Below are 20121 nucleotides of genomic sequence, written 5' to 3'. Positions count from 1 at the left end.
TGTACGTATGTATGTATGTGTCATGTATTTGAGGCATAGTCACATGTGTGTGACTGGGGGATTTAGGGATGAGGTTTGTGGCGGCATTAAGTTAGGTCAGGTATACGATATACCTGATCGTGTAAATAAAGAGCAGCCTCAGCGATTTGCATTTGATGATGAAAGATAGTGTGAACTTTTAAGATGGGAGATCTGTCGATTGCAAATGCAGGACTCAGGAATGCATTTGAACAAGATTGGATCCCAGCTACAGTATTATCAAAGATATTCATTTTATTCAAAAGGAAATAGATAAAATACAAATGAAAGCAAGTTTTGCTTTTCTTCACACAAATTATTTCATGGTGACGGTCATTGATGAGAAAAGGAGAAAGAAAAGAAACCAGCTCTTTCAAAGGAATTACATGTGCACTCTCTTATTTTGACTGATTTCAGATAATGGATTGTTTTGACAGAGGGCTCTTCCAAAAGTGCATCATGTGGGATATATACTATACAGTGCAATGTCAAGAAAACACATCACATCAGTCCATTCATTGGTAAACATCTTCCATCAAAGAGCTGAAATGTTCAAAGTACCATCGATACAGGACATTTAGAGCAAACTGCACGCACGCACTCACTCACACACACACGCACGCACGCGCACGCACACGCACACATACACATGTGCACGCATACAATCTCAGCGAGTTCAGCAAGCTCAGAGTATCTCCCCATTTAATTGTCTCCCTCTAGATTTCTCAGCCATGTGATCAATGTTTCTTTTCCATAACGGTCCATGAGCAGCAGTCTTATAACCATGATTTATACTTTGTCCTATGACGGCGCAACGCACCGGAAATATCCAAGCTCACAACGTATCGCAGATGCCACGTGTTTTGAGCTTGTAGATCGGCTATTTCCGGCCGCACGCTGCTGCCGTACGAGGGAGCATAAATATGACCTCACTCGCTCTTCTCGCAGTTTGGCTGCCCGCGGCTCTCCTTCAGCTTGTCCTGCTGGCCCTCCTCCTCCTCCTCCGCGGTCTTGGAGTGGCTCGTGGGCTCTCCCCTCAGCTCACTAACGACCGCCCGGAGGGTTCTGAACCTGTCCAGCCGGGGGCTGTCCTGCTCACCCCGTAGATTGACCTCTGAACCCTGAGCCTCGACGGCGGTGAGGGAGCTGAGGGAGCGCACTGCCGCCAGGCCGGCGCACCGCTGCTTCCCGGAGTGTCGCTGTCGCGGCGTGGTCATGGTGCCGGCGGCCAGCCCCTTCCCCGGCTGCTCCGTGTCCCTGATGACCTCGCACAGGTAGCGGGCCAGGTCCTGGCTGGAGAAGGACATGCTCTTGTGGGAGCGGCGGAAGGTCAGAGGGGAGGGCAGGCTGTCCGGCGTCTGCGACGGGGGCATGGCCAGGCGCAGGGCGATGGCCGCGTTGCCCGCCCCGTTGCTGCTGGGCGCCCCTCCCTTCTGGCTGCGCTCCTGCGGCGCATTGGCCTGAGGGCAAGAGACGATGCATTGTGGGTAGCTGTAGCGAAGTGATTGCGCCGGGCTGGGCTGGAGGGAGCGCTGGAGTTCCACCATGTTAAAGCCATTCTGGAGAGAGAGAGAGAGAGAGAGAGAGAGAGAGAGAGAGAGAGAGCACAGGGAGATAGAGATGTGTTGAAGGTGTTTCTATGGATGAGTGCTCTATTGAACATACAGAAATAAATCATTAAAAGGCACACAACCATATTAGACCTGTGTAGAAGAACAATGTTTCTCAGCTTTCGTCTCCGACATGAAATGAGGCTCATCGTCTGACGAAGAGCCACTGTCTGAGGACGATATGTTGGCAGCAACACCGCCATTGATTGGACAACTAATTAATTATCTGATTGTAGAGGAGGGGAACTGCTATTAGCAGCACTATTAAAGCAAATAGAGGCATTTACTAGCCATTGGTTAATTTCCAGTATTGACTCCCATCCCAGATCTCCTGGGAACTTACATTTGATTCCAAGGCCAATTTGGCTGCTGAGCATGATAAAATGACTAATCAACTAATTCTGACAAATATAATAATAATATATAACTGAAGGCTTCATACATGAAAATGAGTTACAGGACAAATGTATAGTATAGGCCTATATGTCATCGTCGTCCTTAAATAACATTCCTGTGGGAGCTACGAAACAGTTGTCACATGACAGGGTTCTGTGGCAGAGATACAGTATCAGCTCACAACACATTGCGATTGATACAAGTTGCAACGTGTTGTGGACTTGCTATTTTTGGCATCTATAATGACCTTTCCAGGTTGAAAGTGGTTAAGGTCTAATATGTCAAATAGAATGTAAGACTATTTAACACTTTTTTGAAGGACCTGTGGACAGTCTGAACACTGTGTGTGTGCGTGCGTGCGCGGAAGTAAGCAAATATAAGTGAAAAGTATTGTTGCACACTGCACATCATTTTGCACTCCGAGTGCTAGTTCAAGTATAGGAAAAGTGGAGTCAAATTAAAAGGGGGTTAAAGTAGTACCATATAATGGTGTTGCTGTGTGTTTTGTACCTGGTCCTGCTCCCCTCCTCCCTCTTCATCATAGTTGAGCACATTCTCTCGGATGTCCTCCCACTCGCCGTGGTGTGCCGACACGTGGTACACGCCCTCCTTCAGGCCCTTGTGTCTCCTCCAGCAGGAGTACAGGAACAGGCCCAGCATCAGCACTGGGGGGGGGGGGGGCAGAGAGCAGGTTAGCACAGGGTCAGGTGAGAGGGCTGCCGAGCTACAGTATAAATGTACAGTCACACACAAACTGTGAGCGGAAAGTAATGAGACATGGGCAAGGACACAACCTGTCTGTGTAGCTTTTATTTATTTATTCTTCTGTATTTTTCCTTTTACAATTTAATATCCCACCCCCATAGATCCACACTCTTGTCTGTGACAAGAATAATATCCTTTGAAGCACTTCAACTGGCCAAGATAATGGCTAAGGGTGCCGTATGGGAGCTTCTGCCAGATTGCCCTACCTCTCTCTCCCCCCTGTTGCCCCTGCAAGAGCCATTAGTACAGCCGGCTGCACAGTTAGGACATACTAATAGAGCATAGACTGAAACAAAGGCACAACCTTTGGACCTATTCCCTTTGATGTCGGCTCTCCGTTTCCTGCCTCTACCGAAGACCACAGGTTCCTCGGAAACCTATTAACCGGATGTGCACTCCTCCCCGGCTTAAACACAAAGCCTCTGGGTGGATAGTGGCAGCAGAGGGATGCATGGTGCACAAGGAGCAGGCGGCGGCGCAGAGGAATTCTCCTAAAGCATCCACATCAATCACAGCTATTGTGTGCTAAATTATACAGCATGCCGGGCTGACCTTTAAAGTCCATTAATCTCAACCAATATTTTCTCCCATCTGCCATCTCTCTCTCTCTCTCTCTCTCTCTCTCTCTCTCTCTCTCTCTCTCTCTCTCTCTCTCTCTCCCCGAGTCTCTTGGCCCCTTCTTGTTCTCACTTTGCTTTCATTCTCGTTATCTCTTTAATTTGAAATTCCTCGTTCTGTTGCATTGGACGATGTGGGCCTCCCTCTCCAGCTCCCCTCCCTGACTGGCTCCGGCTCTCTCTCTCTGCAACCTAGTTACGTCTCCTCGTCTCTTTCTGCCTGCGTCCCCGCCTGGCCTCTAGGTTTTCTGCCTTGACTTAATATTTTATGATTATTCTTATTATATTATTATTTTCTCTCTCCTACTACTGTAGATGAGATCTGTACTTTATTATCAGTGTTGGAACTAACGCCCTTACTTTAAGTTACTTTACATAACGAAACTACTTTTTGCTGTAACTTGTAACATAACTCTTTACATTTTCCCATTCAGTAACGCCATTATAGTTACTGTGTTATCAATGGGTGAGTTAGTAGATACCTACGTTCTGTAATGTAATCCAAAAGAACAGTCTCCTTCTTAGGGATGGATAACCGATACCCGATAAAATCCGATAACAGGCTTATTGAGCACCCGTTATCAATACGTTTTGGAGTCATACATCATAGATATGTCATACTGTAGATGACATCACAGGACGGTCCCAGATCCACTTTGGAGCCTTGCTCATGATTAAAAATGTATATTCACAAGAACATTGTGGTGAACAGCTCACCAAATGCCAAAACAAGACAGTGAGCACTGAAGGGAGTGGTGTGCTCCCTGTATTCACCCATATCGTTCGTGACGTCTTGAAGAAAATCAAGACGTCTTGCAAAAAATCAACTTGTGGATCTGGAGATCCACATGGGAATGACGTGGATCTGGGACTTATACAGTATGGTTCCACATGGTTTCAGCTCCATCAGAACTCTATTGAGCTGCTATCTGTTCTCTACTGTCTGGCAAGCTGCACTAGACACGGACAGATCGGTCCAGTGGTTTGCAAGATTAGTGTGCGTGGCCACTGTCCACAGACGCATGCACGCACGTGGGCGCACACGCACACGCATGCATACACACACACACAATTCTTGGTCCTCTATTGTTATTCCTGTATACATACTGCCGTTGGGGGAACTTATTACCAATCACGGAGTGAATTTCCATTTCCATTGCATTTCTGATGATAGCCAACTATATCTTTCTGTAGCTCCAGATGATCACTGTGCTTTAGACCCGTTGTTGAACTGTTCATCAAATGCTGGACGAGTGAGAACTTTCTCAAGCTAAATGAGGATAAGACAGAAGTTCTCATAATCGGTTCTAGTGAGTGAGCAGAACTAATCAATAATAAGCAGACTTGGCAACCTGACTGTAGAAAGTAATAGTACAGTAAAGAACTTGGGGGTCATTATTGATTCTGAATTGAATTTTAATCCACACATTATCATGTTACCAAGATTGCCTTTTTTCACGTTAGAAATATTGCACGAATTTGCCATTGGACAAAATGCTCATCCACGCCTTTGTTTTTTCTTGGCTTGATTGCGGCAATGCACTTTTTCCGGTTGTTTTTAGGATTGATTTTAAAATTATTTTACTTGTTTATAAAGAATCAAGAATCAATAATGACCCCCAAGTTCTTTACTGTACTGTTACTTTCTACAGTCAGGTTGCCAAGTCTGCTTATTATTGATTATTTCTGCCGTGAGTCAGTGGGACACATCGGCAGTGTGACAACACAGAAATGCGTGTGGGAGGGACAACTAAACTAAACAACTAAATTGGGGAGGAAAAAAAGGGGTAAAAAAAAAAGAAAAGAAAGAAAACAAATGGTTATGTTTCCCGTAACAAATATGCAACGCTAGAACAACAGCTATCAAGGTATGTGCTCCCGAGGCATGCTGGGAACCCCCTTCTCGGTCCAATGGGCACCCTGCTGGGATGCTACAATAATGTCTATTTACGCCTGAGGAACGCTGCACAATAACTGCTGTTTACTAATGTTAGACACTTTTTAATTCTATACGTTGTCCTCTCTTAACCCTGTAAGACCCGGATTAATTTCTACTTGCAAAAAAGAGATTTCAACCTTACTACTACTTTGTATTAAGCCTGATTTATACTTATTAGTTGCATGCTGGTGCTGCTTGCCGTAAATAGCAGATGTACAGATGCAGATGTACTGTAGATCTGCTATTTACTGAGCACGACACTGGCACGGAACTATACTGTAAGTATAACTATACTGTAAGTATAACCGAGGCTTTGGCAGAGAGATGAGTGAGACTCAAACCTTTCCTCTGGCCTCGTCAGCACGGGGTCGAGACAGATTTATGTATTGATCTGATCAGCTGACCTGAACCCGTTCGCACCACGGCAGCGACTCAGAGGAAATAGAATAGGATAGAATGTGGATGAGGGCCAGTGCCAGAGGTCAGCAGTGGGCCGGCCCTCTCGCCCGCCTCCAGGATTACGTGCTACTGTGCGCTGTGTGCCTCCAATCACCTCTGCCCATGACGCCGTGCACCTCCTGAGCTCCTGTCAAACACAGACATCTCTATAGCTCCATACACAGTGCAGAGAGAGAGAGAGAGGCGTATATATAGCTGAGATTTAGAAACACCTTAACCTCGTGTCAGCAGGCTTTCCACCGCGGAGGAAGCCTTGCATTCATTCTAAAAACTGTCCCGTGGGAATCAGTTTGGAGAAAAGGAAAAAGACAATGGTGTTCCGGTTGGTTGGTTCCGGTTGGCGTCGCATTGATTTTGTTCCCCGCATACTGTAATGTGAATCAATTAATTTAGTCTTGTGCTATGAGTTTAGCATAAATGATGGAAAAGAAAAAGGATCTGCAACGTTTTTAACATTTTAGGTCTTACTCTTCAACAGGCAAATATTCATATACTGTGCACACAATCCTCTCTTAGAATAAAAGCATACTGTACATACTGTACCAAACGATTATCATATACCAAAAGAAACAAAATGATTATACCAAACTACATTTTAAACTATAAACTATAGGGGAATCATTTTGGAGGTGCACGGCACCGGAGGTTCCGGTCATTTACTGCATGTACTGTAATTCTCCAATCAGTTAATACATCCTTCAATCAATCAATCAATCAATCAAGTAATCAATCAATCAATCAATCAATTTGTTGGTTCTGACTGACTGATGACGTAACGATATTTCCGCTCCGACCGGATCAGAAACCCAACAATGGTATTGATTCCAGGCTAGATAGATAGATAGATAGATAGATAGATAGATAGTACTTCAGGATTGTTCAAAATTGGCTAGTGGTCCACAGCTTAAAAAAAGGTTGTGAACCACTACAATTCCAATACACATAAGCACACACAAGTTCACAGCAAACTTCACAAAAGCATTCACACTTATGGCACGCAGCTCGCCTCGTATAAGCCATGGTTATCTAACTCAGAGAGTGCACAAATGTAACCAAATGATTAACACTCACTTTTTTACTGTGTATAAACGGTGCACTCTATAGCGCCTGCAGCAGCTGTTGGCTGGTGTTGCGTGTGCAGCCGTGTGCAGCTGGATATTAGATCAATATCACTCATGGCGGAAAACAAACATTGCACTCATTCATCAATCCATAACACTGCCACCTTCCAGCTCTTCTACCCACCAGGATGAACAGGGTAGGGTGTTATGGGTTTAGATAGCCCGGGAACAGACTGTGAATGCATTGTGAATGGACACACAGGGAATAGCTTTCAGAACAGCTTTGGGAGAAAGTCACATTAGCATTAAGCGGAGGTTAATTGCAACGGTAAAGCAAGATTGGTGAGAGTGAAAAGTCGGGCAGAAATGTCAGGCAGAAATGTCATGAAATATTGAGAGGTGTCGGAAGAACAAAGACACAAGGAAACGGCACATGATGAGAGACAGGGAGACGTGATTTATTTATCGTCCGGAGCAAAACAAACTAGGCACTTCAAATGATCAAATTAATGTGTACAAAAATACAAATATATTCCCCCTATACCCCAGTCATTGGAAAATTAATATCACAATCCAATGTCCTAATACACAGTGTGACCCTTCAGACATATTCAAGAGGACTAATGAAGCACAGTCACACATCACACTCACACGTCATCTCGTGATGAACTGGCACAATCTGGCCGCTCTGTGATGGCTTGTGTAAAACTCAATAATGGATGATGATTTTAACTTTTAATGGAGGCTGAGCCCGAGTCCCATTTTAATTTAGCGCCCAGCCGGCAGTCCTGTACAATGCATTGTGTGTGTGTGTGTGTGTGTGTGTGTGTGTGTGTGTGTGTGTGTGCACGTGCGTGCGTGCGTGCGTGCATATGAGAGAGTGCATGCATATGAGAGAGTGCAAGAGAAAGAGAGACCGAGAGTGTATTAATAGTAGAACAAAATGATATCTCATCACAACAACGATAAATAAATAATTGACTGTTCATTAGAATCCACAGACGGAGTGATGTTATAGTTCCAGGGCCAGTCATTCATCACATCAAAGTTATGGTTTGTAAAATACTCCACCTTGTTACAAGTTGGAGGGAAGCTATTTTATGAGCTGTGAAAATCTAATAACAGTCTGCAAAGGCCTCTATTCCAATCCGAATTATTGAATATAATAGATTAGTTGGTGACTCTTCGTAAAGGTGAAAAGTTGGAGCCTTGAATATATACCACCTCATCAGCGACGGTGGGCAGACCAGTACAGCACCTCGGGTGACTGTGGCCTTCTTTTATTTTGCATGTGATGACACTTGCATTTTCATGAATGATGCCGCAGCCACAACTTCATCATCTTGGAATTCATTATCAAATATTGAAGACCGCTTTATCAGTTTCACTCAGGGACCCGAAGTGTCAGAATAACTGATGTCGCAATACTAGCCACATACCCGGGGGGAATGTTGAGTCAGTTATGGAGGCAGGGACAGAGCAGTATTGAATCGCCCAAGCGTTTTATAAGCCTGCCTGTGACAGAGAGACTCATAAAGGCTAGTGTGACTCCAGGTGGGAGGTGGGAGCTTTTTACGAGACACAAACATACAGCACGCACGCACGCACGCACGCACGCACACACACACACACACACACACACACACACACACACACACACACACACACACACACACACACACACACACACACACACACGTTGGGGTGTGTGTGGAGGTGTGTGTGGAGGTGTGTGTGATACCGACACATTTAGGTTGGCTGAGGCCAAGAACAAAATACTGTATATGCCATGGAAATTTAGATGGAAAGACAAAGACAGACACTAGGGGCGTGAAGTCAGCAGACTGTGGCATATATAAAACATATAAAACACATGTCACATAGTGAATTAAGGCTTTGGCGACGAAATGACGTGTGAAGCAAGTCACAATGGAACATTGCATGTGACAGTAGGGGAACGTTGGGGCGATTAAGAAATATAAAGGATCGTATAAAGAAGTCAACGTGGCTCCCGGGGCATGTTACAACCTGCCCAGTGAATCACATACAAGCTTCCCTTCTGGCTGCTCACACTGGCTTGTTCCTTGTTACCACATGAAACAGGGCTAGAGAGACCATACACCGACGCCCTGTGGCTTGAGCCCACCCAGCTGGCACAAGGCGGGGGATCATTAAAGCATTTCACACGCCGACCACGCGTGATGCAGACAAAGGGGGTAGAATACCTAATGTAATTTAAAATAAAAAACTAAACAAAGAAGAGATGCCTGGAGAGTGAAAAATAAAAATAAATAATCAGAGATAAAACATCACATAGAGAAACAAAGGGTTTAAAATTGTGACACACATGCAGCGGCAGGGGGATAGAAAAAACACATGCTGACTTGAGCGAGAGTTGAAAGGAGCAGGGCTGAACGTGGTCACCACAAGTAGAAGAGAACATAGTCCACATAGCTACCTAGGAAGGCCATCACGCAGATGCTGATGGCAAACATGGAGCTGACGCTGAGGCTGCCGCCGTCCTCGTTGTGAAACATGGCCAGCGTCACCTCGCAGTGGCGTCCCCGGTAGCCCTCGCTGCAGTGACACGTGTACCTGGAGGGCGAGTGTGCCACGCACGTGCCGTGGCGGCACGGTCTGCTAACGCACAGCGTGTACACGCACCCCTTGCCTGACGGGGTCTCTTTGGTCAAATGGCCTGGGGGACACCTGTAGCAAACAGAACAGAGAGATGCAGTTAGTATGAAAACAAAAAGCTAATGAAGCGGAGTGGAGACAACAAACATTAGTAAACCCTTTGTGTTGAACCACTTAAGGCCTATTTTATTCTCTGCTATTGTTGCTATTTTTTGAAAAATGTCAAAGATTGTCGAATCTTTGACCCCGGGGCAGACCAAGGCGCAGTTGGAGGAAAGACATTGACTCATGGCCTTGGAACGTCTCGGGATCCCCCAGGAGGAGGGCACTAATGTTGCTCTGGAGAGGGAAGTCTGGAGCTCTCTGGTGGAGCTGTTGCCCCCGCGACCCGACTACGCATATGCGGTTGAAGATGAAGATGATGGATGTTGAAAGTTTGAGATAAAAAAATTAAGAAAATAGACTTTTGCCAGAGGGACAGAAGGTTGTAAGTGGTTAAACCACTTACATCAAATATGTCACTTCTTGGGGCCGTCACACTGGAACATAAAAGTGGAAAAAGAAATGCAGAATGGCCGTGCCACTGGCACAGAACTGATTTCAAAGGCACTTGAGTGCATGCATGTAGGCCCCCCATCTCTAACCCCCAGGCTGTGCTGTGGCCACAGAATGTGAACATGGCTCTGCGCTGAGAGAAGACGGAACATGGTTCAGAGTCTTACATCTCAGTCAGGGATACCCAGTGGTCCTGTCGAGTTTAAAGAGGTAGCAGTGACACTATATTGTGGCATGTAGCCTACTGTACTGTATGACATTACAAGTAAGACGCGCAAACGTAGGAAGCGAACGCAGCTCGTAATTTGCTATAACAACAATTAGAATAAAATCCGTCCTTTTTTAAAGTTTCCTTTTTTTAAGTTTTCTTTTCTTTTTCTTTTTTTAAGTTATCTTTTTTCTTTTATTGTATTTTTTTTTTTTTTTTTTACGTTTTTTTAAAGTGTTCTATTGTGTGTGTGTGTGTGTATGGATGGATCTATGCCAGCGATCAACGCCTGATACAACAACTGCTGCGCTCAACAACATCATCCCAGACTCACTGAAGACTGCCGTAGTTAGGCCCCTACTCAAGAAACACAATCTTGATCCCTCTGTTTTGGGTAACTATCGACCCATTTCAAATCTACCCTTTCTGGGCAAGGTTTTAGAAAATGTATTTCTACAGAACAATAATGTGCACAACAAATTCCAATCTGGCTTTAGGAAAAATCACAGCACAGAAACAGCACTTGTAAAAGTAATGAATGATCTTAGGGTGTCTGCTGACAAGAAACATGTATCCGTTCCCTTACTTCTAGATTTAACGGCTGCATTTGACACGATTGATCATTCAATTTTAATACAGCGTCTGGAGCACTGGATAGGCCTGTCCTGGTTCTCCTCCTACCTATCAAACAGAAGTTACTTTGTCAATCTAGCCGAGTTTGACTCAGACAAACACGACATCAGTTCTGGTGTTCCACAGGGCTCGATTCTTGGTCCTCTGCTGTTCTCCTTGTACATTCTGCCATTGGGCGAACTCATTACCAATCACGGAGTCAATTTTCATTTCTATGCTGATGATACCCAACTATATCTTTCTGTGGCCCCAGTTGATCCCTGTGCTTTAGACCCGCTGTTGACCTGTCTGTCTAGCATCAAATGTTGGATGATTGAGAACTTTCTCAAGCTAAATGAGGATAAGACAGAAGTTCTCATAATCGGTTCTAGCGAGCAGAAATAATCAATAATAAGCAGACTTGGCAACCTGACTGTAGAAAGTAACAGTACAGTAAATAACCTGGGGGTTATTATTGATTCTGAATTGAATTTTAATTCACACATTAATCATGTTACCAAGATTGCCTTTTTTCACCTTAGAAATATTGTACGAATCAGAGCCTATGTGTCCTTGGACGATGCAAAAACGCTAATCCACGCCTTTGTTTTTTCTCGGCTTGACTACTGCAATGCACTCTTTTCAGGACTGCCTAAGAAAACGACTGACAGATTACAACTTGTCCAAAATGCAGCAGCTAGAGCTTTAACTAGAACTAAGATGAGAGAACATATTACTCCAGTTTTGGCATCACTGCACTGGCTTCCGGTTGTTTTTAGGATTGATTTTAAAAGTATTTTACTTGTCTATAAAGCTCTCAATGGTCTCGCACCTCCGTACCTCCGTGGCTGCCTACCTAGATATGTCCATAACCGCCCCCTCAGGTCCTCCAATGCTGGACTACTTGAAGTGCCTAAAAGAATGTGCACAAAAAAATATGGTGAGGCAGCTTTTTGCTTCTACGGCCCAACAGCCTGGAATAAACTTCCATTCGAGCTCAGACACGCACCCTCTGTAGACATTTTTAAATCTCAACTCAAGACTCACCTCTTCACTCTTGCTTTTAGTTGAGTTTTACTATGCACGTTCCTACCCTGCCCTGACTGATTGCTGCATGTGGTGTTTTTATTTGTTTTTATTTATTTTATGTTCTTATATTCAATTTTGTTCTTTGCCATTGTTCTATCATTTTAACTACTTAAAATTACAAGTTTTTACAAATAAAGTTTATTATTATTATTATTATTATTATTATAGATCCGCGTGTCCGTGCATGTGCGACCTACGAGCAGGACGGTGCACACCATGAACTGTCAATCAAATCCGCGACCGCAAGAGCCACCATTCTAGGAATGAAGCGATCAGAAAGTGCACAACACTGGACCAGTCTGAGGCTGCAGGGAAAACTGGCTCTTCTTCCCTTTGCAAACCATTCATTATCACACTCTATACTGTCAAATAACACCATTCTCATTTTCACTATTACAGCCTGTCTAAAGGTGTTGCCGACCAAGTTTAACTTGGCAACCTGGTACCCATCAGCACACGACCCACACCGCATCCTACATCCAGTACCACATGACAAAGAAACAGTCGCACACATCTTAAATGGTTGCAGCCACTATAAAGGACTGTACATTGCCAGACATGACCGTCTGGTGGACCTGGTCTCAGACAAGATCAGAGGAGTACAGGACAGGACAACAAGAATGTATAAACACAGCACTGTAAAAATAGACTGGTTTGATCACAATGACACACATGTCAATTCACTACAAAACATTCCAAATACTAATCAATGAAATTAGAAAAACGGTCACTATATTTGAAATAGGCTGCCCATTTGATTTGTATATGGACACTTGTTTTACATCCAAACTTATGAAATATCAGCTTCTGGTGGAACGTATTATGGCCTTGGGATATAACTGTCAACTTATTGTCCTTGTATTTGGAAGTCTGGGCCATGTCCATAAACTTGTGCTCAGGGGTCTGCAATTGGGTGGATTGCTAAAAACAAATGCAAAAAACCTGGCTAAATACTGTTCTGTCTCAGCTACTATGGGCAGTCTGTCTGTCTGTCTGGAGAAGGCGTTGTTTCATTTATCCCTAGGTGGCTTAAAAAACCCAAAACAAACATCCTGTCTAGTAGTGTCAAGTAATAGTATGTCAACAATGTGCTATATATATTTTTTTCCCTCTTCTTTTTCCTCTGTGTGTTAAGCATGTGCAGCAGCTATATCTGGTTGGACCATATAATGTATAACCTAATTCTGATCAGTGTTTGGGTCTATTGTATTACGCCTCTTGTGCAGATCCAAATAAAATAATTCAAATGTGTGTGTGTGTGTGTGTGTGTGTGTGTGTGTGTGTGTGTGTGTGTGTGTGTGTGCGTGTGCATGCGTTGTTTTTTTGTGTGTGATACAGCTGCGCCCTCTGGTGGCGGGCGGGTGGTGTCACAATGTGACAGACAGACAGACAGAGGGACAGATCTGCCTGGGTTACATAGTAATCGCTCACTGATTCGCAATCACTGCATTCGCAATAATGTGGCATGTAGCCTACTGTACTGTATGCATTATCACACAGATTGTAACAGGACTAAAATTATGTTGTTGACCTTTGGTAGAACCTATATCGGCTACACAGTTTTGGACATGATGTAAGTCCAAATATTATTGTTCATTGGTAATTTTGCACCTATTTATATTAGTATAGTATCCGGCTATTCACAAAGGTTTGACACGCAAGTCCTCCCAGTTTTCGCAGCACACACTCGTCAGATTCTTCAATGGGAATCATATGTTTGTATCACACGTTAGTTATATTGATGAATTTTCCACATTTTCCAATGTGCATAATGTCTATAGGAAGATGTGACATGTAGTTCCCATTCAAGTATTGTTCTCTCATAGACCGCTACAGTACCACATTTGGTAGAGAGGATCAAAGTCCAAGGCCCTATAAGAATAACAACACACAGATGGTGGGTGGACCTGCTTTGGGGGTACAGTATACACACCGAGACAATGCCGGGGGTCGCGAGACATGGCCAAAGCATTTCTGGGGGTCCCCAGCCAAAAACGTTGAGAACCCCTGCCATAGAGAATGCCAGCCAGCGAAGAATGCCGGTGGATGGAGAGAGCTGGCTCCAATTTGCAAACGTTAAAAAGGACTTTGATTTAAATGCATGGCAGGAGGCAGACCCACCGTATAGAAAAATAAGTAAAACTCCTTAGACTGAGTCGATATAAAGCACAGAAGCTTTAATTACATAACGATGTCGGCAGGAAACCACCGTAGCACTCAGCAAGCACTCAGCATGTGTGTACAGTGACTTTATGACCTATCGACGGACTGGGACATTTATACAGTTGTGTGGCCTGACCTCTGTGGGGATGGACGGAAGCCTCCAATACAGCTTGTAAAAGTAAAAATAAAAATAAAATAGAATGAAAGAAAAGAATAGACAAGAAATCAATGGCGTGAGATATTTTACTTTGGCACTGTAAATATTCTTTGATGTCAATAGTTTTAAACCTTTAGGGTTAGGGTTTTACTTGTCATGTAACATAGTATTTCTATCATTAGCACTACTACTTTTACTTAAGAAACTAAATCAGAATAATGATAACTAATTAATTTGCATATGGCTTTGAGCACTTCTTTCACCCATGCATTTCTTTTGAAGAACTTGCAAGAGTACTTTTCAGATGTACAAGGTCGGACTGACTTGCAACCACTTCTGGGATGAAAGCTGGCATGTGTAAGTGCAAATTTGTCCTTAAGCCCACAGGACCAAGTACATCATTGTAATTTATTACTACAATCTACTATTCCTAAAACTATTTCAGATTCTTTATTGCATATAGAGAGATGACTTCCGCACACCCGGTAGGTAATTTGGAGCAGGTGCGATGATGACGAGGCTTATACAATGTGGAAAGAAGAGATACCCGCACACTGCCACTTGCTGGGTTCAGAGCATTTATTGAAGCAACGTTTCGGTCTTGCGACCTTCCTCAGGCTCCAGAGGAAGATTCTTTATTGCAGAAATTGGCTATTATTTCCATTGGAATAGCTCTGTGATACCGTTGAAAATACTGGTTCTAAATCTTGAGAGGCCTAGTAGTATCACAGTAACCTGAAAAACTGTGAGAACTACTGCAGGCCTTGGTATAGATTCAGTGCAAAAATAACTACACACCTAACCTTCTACTGAAGTAAAGTGCTGTTTTCATTTCAACTCAGCAGGGTTCAGGCTTGCGGTGCACGATGACACATCTTATCCTCCGATTCTGTAAACATCCCTCTGCCTCCATACCATCAATGGGTGGCTTTATCGAGGGGGTGGTTAAGAGGCGTTTGAGGACTTGCAGTGCATCATGATACAGTATATATACTGTACACTACACATACTGGAGTGTATAGCTGTATATTACCTGCATTCATAGTGCCTCCACAGGTCGGCACAGATGAAGGGAGGGGAGCAGTGGTGCTCCCTGCAGGCTTCTGAAGAGCAGCCGAGGGAAACACCCTGAGAGCTGACCACCTGAAGCCCCTCGGAGGAGGACTGCTGCCTGTCCAGAGGAACGGAGCGACCGCTCAGCCTCAGATCACGCAGACAGCCTGAGGATGGATGAGGAGGAGGTGTTTGGAGGGCACGAGGGAGAACGAGAGAGACAGAGAGACAGAGAGAGACAGAGAGAGAGGGGGGGAGGGTGGTGGTAGTGGAGAGAGTGAGAAAGAAAGAGAGAAAGGAACAAGAGAGGCATGAAAGATAAGTGAATCCTTAATTGGGAGAGAGACTATATAAAGACACCAGTCGTCCAGACAGGCGAGAACTTTAATGTCGTCTCTGACGGTTGTAATTGTAAACCTCATTATGTCCAAAAACTGCTCAGGATTCAAATAAAAAAAATGTCTAAATTAGCAGATCTACAAGCTCTAAACAAGCTTGTGGATCTGATACTTCTGATAGTTTTGTGTGACGCTGTAGTTAGTACACTATTTGTCTGAATATAAGACTTGCCAATGGAAATATCCTAAATATCAGGGTCATATTATAATCGGGGACTAGACTATTTGACATTCAATGTTCTTTTTTCCACAAATGAGTCTTGAGTCTTATAATCAGAGTCGTCTTAAATTCGGCAAAATACGGTATGTTGAAGTAGGGGCATTAATTTACGAGAAAACACACAAAGTTGTGGAGATACTGTACGAGGTTCATCTCTCGACAGCAACGATATACAGACATTTACTCAATAGCAATGGTAGGCCTACACAAATAAACAAGCTTGCACACCATGCGCGCGCACACGTGCACGCGCACACGCACGCACGCGCACGCACACACACACACACACACACACACACACACACACACACACACACACACACACACACACACACACACACACACACACACACACACACACACACACACACACACACACACACACACACACACACACACACACACACACACACACACACACACACACACAAACAGCCCAAGGCTAAGCTGTCAGCAAAGAGTTCTTTTCTCTGGTTTGTTAGCTGCAGTCTTTGGGGACGATGAGGTGTAAGATGCAATTTATCAGTGGTGAAGGAAGTACTCACATTTAAGTAAAAGTATATCAATACCACAATGTAAAAAGAATGTACAATAATACAATACTTGAGTACATGTACTGTACTTAGTTACTTCCCACCAGAGCAATTTATATGCTGACCATAACATATCATTTATTCACTAATCATAACACACCATTTCTACAGGGATCATAATGAATAATTTCGACACTGATCATAATGTAGGCCTATCATTAATACATTGATGTATACAACAAAATGTATACTCTAATCATATTCATTGATACACTGATCATAACATATTATTGTATTTAACCAGGTACAACCACATTTACATTCCAAATAGTTTCATATTAATAACTCTAAGTTATTAATGTTATACAGTAAAGTCTTATAACATACACTGATAACGTACAGTACAGCAGTGTTTCTGTGTTTTTGTAATATATCATTAAAATCATTTTAAGCACTTTAACCCTATACTACTGTATACCTCAGCGATTAGAAAATAACTGGTCTAGAAAAATAATTCGAAAAATGTGGCATATTGTTATGGGCGGGCTGTTTTTCTGTTGTGTTTCAGTTTTTTTCCTTTTCCCTATATGGTCTGGCATGGGCGTGTGACTGGCTACCTGGGCTGTGACGTGGTATCTACCTCCTGTGGAACTACACACCTCCTCATCAAGCCCAGCTGATATAAGACCTGGCTCTTCACTCCAGCCCTTGCCAGTTTATTCAGTTACGATCGGTAAAGTCACTGTGCCTCTGAGCTCTACGTTTTTTTCTTGCAATCAAATATTTTTCTAATTCCTCGTCTCCTTGTGCCCCCAGTGTTCTACGCCGCCTGCCTGCCTGCCGACCAGCTCAACATAGCCCTATACAGCCCCAAGCCTATTTTAGTTTTTTCCTGTTTTTGTGAATAAATACCTGAGTTTGGATTCATCTGGTTCTGAGTTCTGCTTTTGGGTCCTATCTTACTAAACCCTAACACATATTTGTAACTCATTTTTAAACATTATTTTCAGATGGGGGTCGCTGGCCAAATACAATTTTGGGGTCCCTAACATTGAAAAAGTCTGAGAACCATTGATCTACACATTCTGCATGCATTGGTTCTCAAAGTGGGGTCCAGCGGGGGGTTTCCAGGGGGTCCCCAGCTGAAGTAGTTCATCACAAACATCTTAAAATGTATGTTAAGATTTGTGCATATTTGTTTTACACAAGTCTTCTCTTCTGCATGGTGGTCCCTGGCATAAAACCTTTTCATATCAATGTGGTGGTCCTTGGCCCCAAAAGGTTTAAAAACTATGATCTGCAATTCTGCACTGATCAGATCAGATGAGAGTGTCGCACTCCCCCCCCCCCCCCCCCCCCACCCGCTGTCTACCCGAGACTCAGGATTCATAAAAATATCTCGGGGCCAAGTTGTGAACCATGGAGATGAGAAAGGGAAGGGAGAGGGGATCTGCTGAATCATTTATCAGTCCATGAATTATGACAGGGGTGCATATGCAAGCTGAGGAGGTCAGGGTGATACCCACACCCACCCTCCCACCCTTCCATGCATTCACATTCACTCAATCATTCTCAGTTTATAGAGGAGAAAAAACATCCGCACACTAGTTAATAGAGCTCTGAGACTTACTTTTTATGAAGAGGCAACAATTGCAATGTTTCGACCTACTAGGTCTTCATCAGGCAAATATCTTTCTAATTTGTCTTTCTTAATTCTTCATCAGGAAAATATCTTTGCCTTATGAAGACCTAGGAGGTCGAAACGTTGCAATTTGTTGCCTTTTAATAAAGTATAAGTCTTGGAGCTCTAGAAACTAGTGTGCGGATGTTCTTTCTCCTCTTTGATGTTTGCCTTGATGCCTGACATCCAGCACCTGGCCTAAATATAGGCTTTGAGATGTGCTCACAATCTTCTCTGTGAATCATTCACATAGTTTCACACCTTGGTTTCTTCCATCCACATGTCTGAGCATCAGCATAATTTTGTACACTCTTCGGGAGCACTTAAAGGTATATTCAGTGATTTCACTTAATTCAAATATCACTTATTTTTTTGTTTTGTTGTGATAATCCTCCCTACTATAGAGTGTGCTGGCCATATAAGGAGTTCCTCCCTGTCCCCAGTTAACCCCTGGGGGTCAACAAACCTTTGGCTGTGGGTCCCACAGCCAAAAAAGGTTTTTTGAGTGAAATCACTGAATATACCTTTAAAGGAGCACTTATCTCTTAAAATCTTATCGTCAATATAATTGGTCTTCTCTAATTCTCCGTATAAGATGGCGTCTGTGTCTCATTGGCTATGGAGAGTTCATAAACCAGCCACCAACAACAACCAACAATGACATCGATGGGGATTCCAATCTAACTTGGAAAGTGAGCATGCTGAAATAAATTTCAAGCCATTGTAATTGCAACAAAAATAAATAGAACAACAAAGTTTGAAATCTTCCTGAACAGTCCCCAGCCCACCTCTGAGATGCAGAGTATTAGTGAGGACCAATTACACTAGTACAGTATATATAAGAAAATGGGTTCTTTAAACCCTATACTTCCACATACAACAAATAGTGAAAATAGCTGATCTACAAGCTCACAACATGTCGCAATGCAACCTATTGTGAGCTTGTAGATCATGCCTTTTTTATCTTTGAGATTTTATTTTTTATATGTATACAATTTTGCCTATAAAACGTCATGCTCAAAATAGGGACTGGGGTTGAAAGGGGTGAGATGAACATTGTGTTAGAATTCATACCCAGGAAGCTGTGGTTGTGTCCGGAGGGGAAGGAGTTGCCGAGCATGACGACCAGCGGGTCGATGATGATCTCCTGACTCCGCCCCGGGGAGGCGGTGAACTCCCGCCTCCCGCCCCCGCCATCCAATCGCAGCGTGAACTCTCTGCCGAAGCGGTCCAGCTCCACCTCGTGCCAGTCTCCGTTGTCCAAGCGATGGCGGGGCAACGTGAGGTTGTAGTCTCCGTCTCCCAGGTTGAAGAAGACCGCCAGCACACCTCTGAACACCTGGGAACGTAAGGCACGTAACTATGAGATTATTTTATTAGTGATTATTCTCTTGATTACTTCAATCATACAATCTGTTATAAATCATGATCGCCCATGTCTGTGTACTTGAACGTGAGACACAGTGTATTGTGTACTGCCTGATCTGTAGCATACTTTATAGTTAGGCTACGAGAGACATCTCAGACAGCAAGGTCAGCCTTGCTGCAGTAGGCACGTTATTATTATTATGTCTCATATCTTGTTATCACGTCATTAGGATCCAGCACAATATATGTTCCTGTTTGTGTAATAACCTTTGTGAACCCTTAGCGTGATACTGTCTCGTGTCGCGTTATTGTTCTCCCGGGCCCGCCGCCGCAGTCACCGTACCGAAGGAATACTTCAACCGGATTATCACACACCACCCAGCCTGCACACACTACCTGTCTGTCAAACCAGACGAGGGTCCAGTACTTAGAGTTTACATCACAATCGAGAAGCTTTTTTAAATTATGAATACAGTATATATTTCTTAATACATGAATGAATTGACCGCTGTGGCAGGTAGCTTATTGTGGGCCAGTGATGTTTCACGGCAACCAGACATGGCGTTCATGATTTGAGGCAAT

At 43.6% G+C, this 20121-nt stretch overlaps 1 protein-coding gene across 1 annotated transcript in view; it reads right to left on the bottom strand.

The window, feature by feature from the left end:
• Positions 1–355: 355 nt before the first annotated feature.
• LOC310857788 (neural-cadherin-like) overlaps positions 356–20121 on the bottom strand; it is a gene marked incomplete at its 5' end in the record, with an annotated part of 256098 nt that continues 236332 nt past the window's right edge. Inside the window, 5 exons of the mRNA XM_083763673.1 lie at positions 356–1577; positions 2535–2689; positions 9324–9574; positions 15320–15506; positions 19246–19510. Of these exons, the coding sequence (XP_083619799.1) occupies positions 948–1577; positions 2535–2689; positions 9324–9574; positions 15320–15506; positions 19246–19510 (1488 nt within the window). The 3' untranslated portion in view covers positions 356–947. The remainder of the gene's footprint in view (positions 1578–2534; positions 2690–9323; positions 9575–15319; positions 15507–19245; positions 19511–20121) is intronic.

This window comes from Protomyctophum parallelum, assembly GCF_964188405.1.
Source record: "Protomyctophum parallelum genome assembly, chromosome: 4".
Taxonomy (NCBI): domain Eukaryota; kingdom Metazoa; phylum Chordata; class Actinopteri; order Myctophiformes; family Myctophidae; genus Protomyctophum; species Protomyctophum parallelum.
The sequence above is the reverse complement of the archived record's forward strand: the minus strand, read 5'-3'. Positions and strand labels throughout refer to the sequence as shown.